At 39.5% G+C, this 7,732-nt stretch overlaps 1 protein-coding gene across 1 annotated transcript; it reads right to left on the bottom strand.

Moving 5' to 3' along the window:
* Window positions 1-461: 461 nt before the first annotated feature.
* nxf1b (nuclear RNA export factor 1b) lies at window positions 462-7,609 on the bottom strand (the record flags this gene model as incomplete). Its single annotated transcript, XM_010797542.1, has 15 exons — window positions 462-805; window positions 899-959; window positions 1,052-1,234; window positions 1,796-1,874; window positions 2,056-2,098; window positions 2,210-2,325; window positions 2,434-2,492; window positions 2,736-2,843; window positions 2,980-3,035; window positions 3,166-3,234; window positions 3,642-3,678; window positions 6,565-6,674; window positions 6,786-6,893; window positions 7,035-7,123; window positions 7,540-7,609. Coding segments are annotated over 15 exons (1,227 nt in total), but the record flags the coding sequence as incomplete, so codon positions are not given.
* Window positions 7,610-7,732: the final 123 nt, after the last annotated feature.

The raw sequence follows: 7,732 nt of genomic DNA, 5'->3' as shown, positions 1-7,732 counted from the left end.
CTAGATTTCTTCTTCTTTTCTGAAGTGAGAAGTTGTCCGTCAGTCACCCAAATCAGCGTTAAAAAAGCGGTAGGCGCCGAAAAGCGGCTAATTTGAATCACTGATATATATATATATATATTTTTGTTTTGTTATTCCCCCATGCATATACATTTGGCTGTTTTTGATTAGTGTCAATCAATGGCACTGTGTGCAACTTAAAGTAATTTGATACAAAAAGGAGCTTAATGTATAAAATATTTAGTTGCACTCAAAATGATATCCAGTTTATAGCCATTTTCTTTTTAGAAACGTTCAACAGTATGTAGGAGTGGTACTCTGCTAATTGCCCAATTTGATATATTGAAGGTGCACATTAAAAGTGATTAAAAGCTTAAGACAATGCTATTTACTGGATATCTAGTCCGGAAAACATTTTCAAAGACGAGCAAGAAATGTCAAACTCAATTAGTTTTTCTTGCTTGTGTAACAAAATATTTTATTATTGTTAAACATAATACAACAAAACATGAACAAAAGTTAAATCACTCGCCAAGACTTTATTCCTATGAACACATGTAGTGATTTCTATACAAATGACCAAAAACAATGACAACCAAGAATGGTATCTTAAAATCAGTCCTTCGGTCAAACAATTGGCTGTTAAAACAAAACAGTAAACTTGATCTTCAAAATGTTGAAAATAACGGGGAGATGTAAAGGATATAAGAAAAGCCATAAATAAAATTACTGCAGATTTTATTTCACAGGACTATGATTCAACTCTTTATTTTATGAACGCAACATCAGGGATCTTGCCATCCGCCTGGAGAGAGAAAAAACAGCATTTCAGTGCTTGCTATAAAAAAAGACCAGACACATGAAAAACAGAGAGATGTACCATGAACCATTATATTACCTTTAACTGAGTGAAAACCTGCCCAGCTACGTCGAAATTCCAGTTATTGTCTTGCAGACACCTTCAAAAGAGAATAGGTGTTAATATACGTTGAATTGAGTAAATAAAATGTAATTACATTGCAAACACTACATGCACATAAACAAGGATTACTTTTGGGACCATTCCAGGTTCATGCCAGACTTCTGCGAGAAGGCTGTGAGCATCTCCTGGTGCGGTGCAGTGAGGATGGGCACAGGGCTGGACGAGGGAGTGGGAGCGGGGGCGACGAAGGCTCTCCGGATCTCCTCTGTTGTGGCCATCCGGATGAACATCTGGTCGTTCACGATGCAAAGACTATGGCACAGAAAGAAACAAGTTGAACAAAAGAAAGATATCTCCTGGTGGTGAAGTAAAGTGATTGCATGACTTGAGGCAACACAGCTTTATTTGTATAGCAGCTGCTAATCCTTTTGACAGTGTGTGCTTACATTACTACAACACTAGATGGCAGCATCAATCCTTAAAAACCAATCCAACTTTTAATTTTTCCACTGTATAATAATCTCAATGCAAATCCAAACTCCAGTCTTTGGATTCAAACTGGCAATAAACTGGGTTTCTGTTTTTGTCACTTGCAAAAAAGAGCAGAAATAATATCTTATAGTTTTGCACATCATGTAAACATAAATGTAATATGTTTCAACATCCAGGTGAAAAAAACCCAAAGGTAAGAAATTCTCTGATAATACATTTTTAAGATGCATACCATATAAGTGTAATATTCAGATCTCAGCAGGTTATTTTCGAAAAGATCCACAACTGTTGTTACTAAGTAAGTATTATGGCCTTTCCTCAGGGAAATTGTGGATGACAACAGGAAGATGATACAAACCATTGGGAGCTCACTAAACGTACCCGTTATTCCCTGCTGGGACTGTGACGAAAACCCGGGAGAAAGCCATTGTCGACTCTCGGGATTTACCATCAACAGCAACTGAAGAAGAAACATGAGACACATTAGCAGCAAAATCAACATTACTCATCCTTACAGAGAAGAACAAAACATTTGTATTGTACAATGCCTTGTCTTTTTATGCTGCTGAAACACAAACATTTCCCAAATTGGCTTCAATAAAGTACCATCTTATCTTATAAAACACGACTGTACAACTTACCTTCTTTGAAGACTCCGCTCACTGTGAATGATAATAGTGTGTTCTGCAAACGGGAAACATATTTGCAGGTTTAGTGCAGATACATGACTCACAGTGAGAGGATAAGGTTAATGACAAGTACTGGCCGAGTCTGACAGAACAAACATGATCTCACCGTGAAGGTGTTTACGTCGACATTAAAAGAGGCAATGTCGTGCTGAGTTTTGGGCAACTCGTTGAGGAAAGCCACCACGTTCAGCCGTGTATGCTTCAGAAGTCGAAACCGAACCGCTAAAAGAGGGAAGATTCAGAGAAGGAAACATAAGGAGGAATCTCAAATCACAGAAATATTCAGTCTCAATTCAGAGACCATGTTAACAGCTCAATAGATAAACTCACTGGTGTCTTTGATCCTCTTCAGGTTTCGTGTGTCTTTGTGATACTCCCCAAGGCTGCTCCTAAAACCAGGAGACAGGGACAGATGGAATACATGTGAATACTTCAGAGACCCATATAGAGGTGTCATCGGGGAAATGAGAAGCACATGAATGTTGGAGGAAAGACAAAATGATGTAAACAAAAGATCTATCTAAATTTCAACTTGAGAAACAAAGTAAAACCTTACATTTATACATCGATATGTTATTGGTGTTGCCGCATGTATAGTATACAGAAGTTTGTGTCTTTGGGTGTGTTTGTACCTGGAGGGGTTCTGGGTGGAGTACGGTGTTGTCAGGGATAACGATGCTCCATCATGGTAGGCATCCAAGAGTGACTGTCTGTCCCCGGAGTCGTATATACTGTAGTACCTGCAACACATGACATATCTCTTGACTTTGTTTTTATGTCCTCTCCTGTAGGTCCCCGTCTTAACCAAACACTATTTTCTGGAACAGGCCCGGCTGTTGTGAGAAGATTGTTTATATACAAAAAGTTAAAACTCACTGTTGCAAGAAGCGAAGGATGAGGACCTTGATATCATCAGAGCCAAAACAGCTGCCCTGGGTTGTCAAAAAAAAAAAAAAAGGTCAGCTACATAAAGGACATATTGATTGTTTTGAAACCTGAAAGAGATGTTGAAGAGGTTCGCAGGAAAGATATACAAGTAATCAAAAGATAAAAACAAGAAACCTTGCAGGGGGGGATCGTTGTGGGGGTTTCCACATCAAATCCAATGGGAGCAGGGAGGTCATGACCATCCTATTGAAATAAACCACACATGAGAAATTAGCTTATCCAATTTGTTATCGTTTTCTAAATTTCTAACTATAAATACAACTACAAAATAAAATGGTTCACAGTGTTCCTTTATATCAACACCAATCAATGGGTATTTAAAACATTTGTAAAACGACATGCAAATTCAAGCAAAATCCTTAGTTTGAAAACACAACAGTCTAATTCAAGTACTTTTCTAACTTTCAAGTGTTTGAACAATCCCTGATTTAATTTAGCAACTTGACCGCATCCAGAAAAAGCCAAAGTGTTTCAGAAAATGTATTGCACATTTCGCAACATCGCAATTAATTGCTGGTTAAATACTGCAGACAGATCCTAAAACATGAGCATTATTCAAGTGAAGTGAGGAGATAAACGTGTTGACTTACGAGTTTGAGAAGCCGGGGAAACCTCTGCCGCACAGCACTGGTACAGAACAAAAATTAGGAGAAGGTTATGATCAGAACTACACGACACACAAATAAAAATCATGCTCATTACTGAAAGTAGCACTGTCACTCACACCTGCTCACCAATTTAATGTCATTTTGTTCCTCAACTTATGTCATTAGGCTGACACTGTCAAAAAACATTTGAGAGAACACAATTATGTATAGATGCATATGTAACTAAAGCCAGTGGGATTTAATCTTTACAAGTAATGATGAACTATTATTTGCACTCTTTTCATTCCTTGAGTTTCATGCTACAAGAATGATCCCACCCCAAAGTGTACTTACCAGTTGGTATACTCATCCTCTCCCCCAATATGGAGATATACACAGATCTGACATAGGGAAGCAATACAAGCAAACTTTTCTAGGAGCGCACACACACAAACAGGCAAAGACCCATGGTCTACCAGACTGCACAGGAGTCCTTTTTGCATTAGTAAAATAAAGAAGTTGGGCATTGCTGGGAGAGAGGTGGTTACCACCAGTGTTGTGTTCCCCTCCCCCCAAACTCTGGCAGTGTACGGGAGCAGATGAGTCTACGCCACTAAAAACAAAAACAACTCTGGGGAAAAAATATATAAATTAAAAAACGTACACAAACACAGCACAACTGGTCTAAAATGAATTCTAATAAGTATCCATTAAGACTCTGTTGGTGTCTAAGCCATTGATTATCAGCAGGGAAAGTCAACCTGAGAACAGAGCTGAACAAAAAGGACAGCGGGCTTCAGAGTGAGCTGAACGCAGCAGGCCCACCACTCATCCTGGTTTCTTCCCCTGCAGCGCACACAAAGCAGCTACGCATCTGATAGACCAAGGCTATTCAATTGGCGGCCCGCGGGCCAAATCCGGCCCCGGGTTGATATTTACTGGCCCTTTGAGTATAATGTTAAAAATTAATCACATTTTTTTATTTTTTTTGGGCCAGAGTGCCTTTATTCCAGAGAGGGTGTTACATTGAGAGATAGAGGGGAAGACATTGCCTGAAAACTTCTGCGGGCTCGGGTTTCGAACCCACCTACTCGCTACTGTAGTGACAACTCCTGTCATTTATTGCATCTTTATTGCGTGAATGATTAGATCATTTCACCTAAATGAAATCAAATTAAATTATGTTGAGGTTTAAATTAGCTTCACATGTACAGTAGGCCTACTGAGTTCTGAACTTGCCATTTAGATCTATAAAGGCCTTGGGGCTATTTTGTTTGATTTAATTAAACACAATATATGCACTCCAATATGCTGTTGTAGTATTTACTGTATCTGAAGCTCTGAATATGATTGCTCATATTTCAAGCCATCTTTTTCCCGGCCCCTTGCTTTGGATCATTTTCATCAACCGGCCCCATTCCAAACTAATTGAATAGCCCAGTCATAGACCATCAATTCTGTGGTGATGGTGTTTATGCACGAACAAGGACAAGACTTTATGTTGCAAGCTTTTATTTTTGAAGCTTGATTTTGGTCAACAACTCTGGTTACAGAGGGACTTGGAGGTCATTAAACATTTGGACTGGAGAGATAATTCTCTGCTCGGCTTCTCCTGCTTTATATTTGAGCTTTTCTGTACTGGTCACAGTCATCACAAAGAGGAAGGGGAACTCTTTCTTTACTGGACAAACTGGAACTCAATTTCCAGTTCAGAACACGTCAGTCAGGGGCCTCTCCCACTTCATTCTCTGAACAGCAGAGGTCTGTTTCAGGCCATTAGGAGACCAACTTAGTCGGAGACAGACTGCTTTCTCTCTTTGGCCCATTCTTGGTCATTATAATGACACGCATCCCCCTCCACCTCAGCCCAACAGCTTTTTCTGTAACGCCCCGTCTTCTTAATTCTTCTTCTTGCGTTTTCATTCAGTCAGAGTTCACAGGGGCTGAGGCCGAGTAATCGTGACTGTGCCTGCCTTAGGTCGTCCCAGGATTTTGAGGTGGGATCTTACCCGTCATGAGCTATCCAGCCTTCCATACTCGCCTGATACAGTGGGCCGCGTGGGCAAGGGTGCTACAAGGGGAGGGGAACTCATCATTTGTGGCTTTTCTCGGTTTCATTCACTGTCAACTGTAGATTGCCCTCTCTTCATTAAAAATAACTTACAATGTTTTACAGTACTGCTCAAGAGATTGCTGTGGAATCATATTTTTTTAAAGCAGTTCACAGAACATTTTATTAAAAAAGGGTTGTCAAGCTGAAGGTGTTTTTTATTTGTTTTTATATCATTTAAGTGCTTCTTCTTAGAGATGTATATCTTTAGCAGTGCAAAGGTGTTTTACAGCAGTTTATTGGATAACGAAACCAGGATGTCATGAGGGGAGAGCTGGGTACAGCATCACTGAGAACCATAAAAGGGATCAAAGCTTGAAAGTTTGTCCCACAGAGAAGCTGACAGAAAAGATGGCTGTTAATACTGGAGAGTTTAAGTAAGCTGAACAAGAAAACAATGTAGAAGTGTTTTGTGATTAGAAGTCTTCTCAGCAACTTTTGGAGGCAAACAAAAGGTTAGGTTAGTTTAAGGGGGGGGGGAATGCTAATCACAATTTCAAAGGAGCATGTAAAAAAAAAAAGGTTTCCAGGTTTCATTTCTCGTTTCACTTTCGCCACAGGAATAAAGTGAGTTAATGGTAAAGGTTAGCAGGCTCTGATTAGTCCTCAGAATCCTCGATTGTTAGATTACGGTTTCAGTAATTGTTCAGGCATCTCAGACACGCTTACAAAGGCTTGCTTGATATTTTGTAGATGCTGCTGCATATTTTTGTCATTCAGGAAAAACTCCCAGACACCCTCACTTGCACGCCCTGTCAGATTACTGTGTCACCTTCATAAATCTTCTGCCCTCAACCCCCAAAATCGCTGACTGACCTAATGTATGAGGCCTGATCCTTGAAGAAGTCGCACAGAGGGTTCCTGTTAAGCCACAGCTCCACCAGCTTCAAGCCTTTCACCTTGTCCAGCTCCCGGTCTGTCTTCAGCTGTAGGAGCACACGGTAACAGAACAAGTTAGCATTAGATGGAAATTTAAAACGTAAGGTAAGGTTTAGAGTCTGGTTTTAATTATCTCGATCAACAGTAGTCAGTTTCACCTCATTGTGGGAAAGGTTGAGGGTCTTCAGATTAGGTGCCTTGGAAACCAAATCTGTGAGTTCATCCAGTTTTTGAATACGGTTGTTACTCAGGTTCAAGCCCGTCAGCTGACAAGAGACAGAGAGACTTGGATAAGCACATTCAGTTTCCCCCGTCACTTGATCAAAAAGAAGCTACCATCAGCACCTTTGTTAGGGCAACAGCAAATAGTTTGTTGCTTTGTCCACCAAAAAGTGTGTTTATTTTACCTCCGGGATGTTTTCTTTAATGATATTGATGACAGCTTCCATGTTCGTCTTCCTATTCAAGATAACTTCAATGTTCTGGGAAACCAGGTCTGTCAAACAAAATAGGCAACAAAATAATCAGCAAATATTTGAAAATAATTTCAGTGACATTCAGGTTCTTGAGCTCTGAAAGGTTACATTTAAATCACCAGATTGGCTGCACCATCTTTGCATTTTCAAAACATGTCAAACAACAATGTAGCGAACATTTACTGACATCACAGGAAAACTAGGAGCCCTGTATAGCACTTTTTTGTATGTAAAATTATAAATCATATATCTTGAATACTATAATGTTTAGTTATTTTTAAACAGTCCCACCTGTATAGGAACTTGTAACAACTCATCTAGTATAGATTGTAAGTACCGGCTTGAATATGTGTTTAATCTTTTCATTAATATGTATATATAAAAATTAATACATGGGATTTGTGTGTAAAAATTGTTGACAGAGTAACGTTTTTACCAGGGTCTGTTCGGATGTTGTTTAAGTCCAGTGCTTGCTGGGAGCCATCAAAACGTTTTGCCATGCATTGCTGTAAAACATAAAAAAGAAAAATGTGAGCGGCCTTATCTCAACACAAAAATATTCGTCACAATGAATATAAACGTCCTTCAATAGAGTGGTGCAGTGACGAGTCCTAAAACCCGGAAGTGAG

The sequence above is a fragment of the Notothenia coriiceps genome, unplaced genomic scaffold (genome assembly GCF_000735185.1).
Source record: "Notothenia coriiceps isolate Sejong01 unplaced genomic scaffold, NC01 NC01_scaffold00038172, whole genome shotgun sequence".
NCBI lineage: Eukaryota > Metazoa > Chordata > Actinopteri > Perciformes > Nototheniidae > Notothenia > Notothenia coriiceps.
The sequence above is the reverse complement of the archived record's forward strand: the minus strand, read 5'-3'. Positions and strand labels throughout refer to the sequence as shown.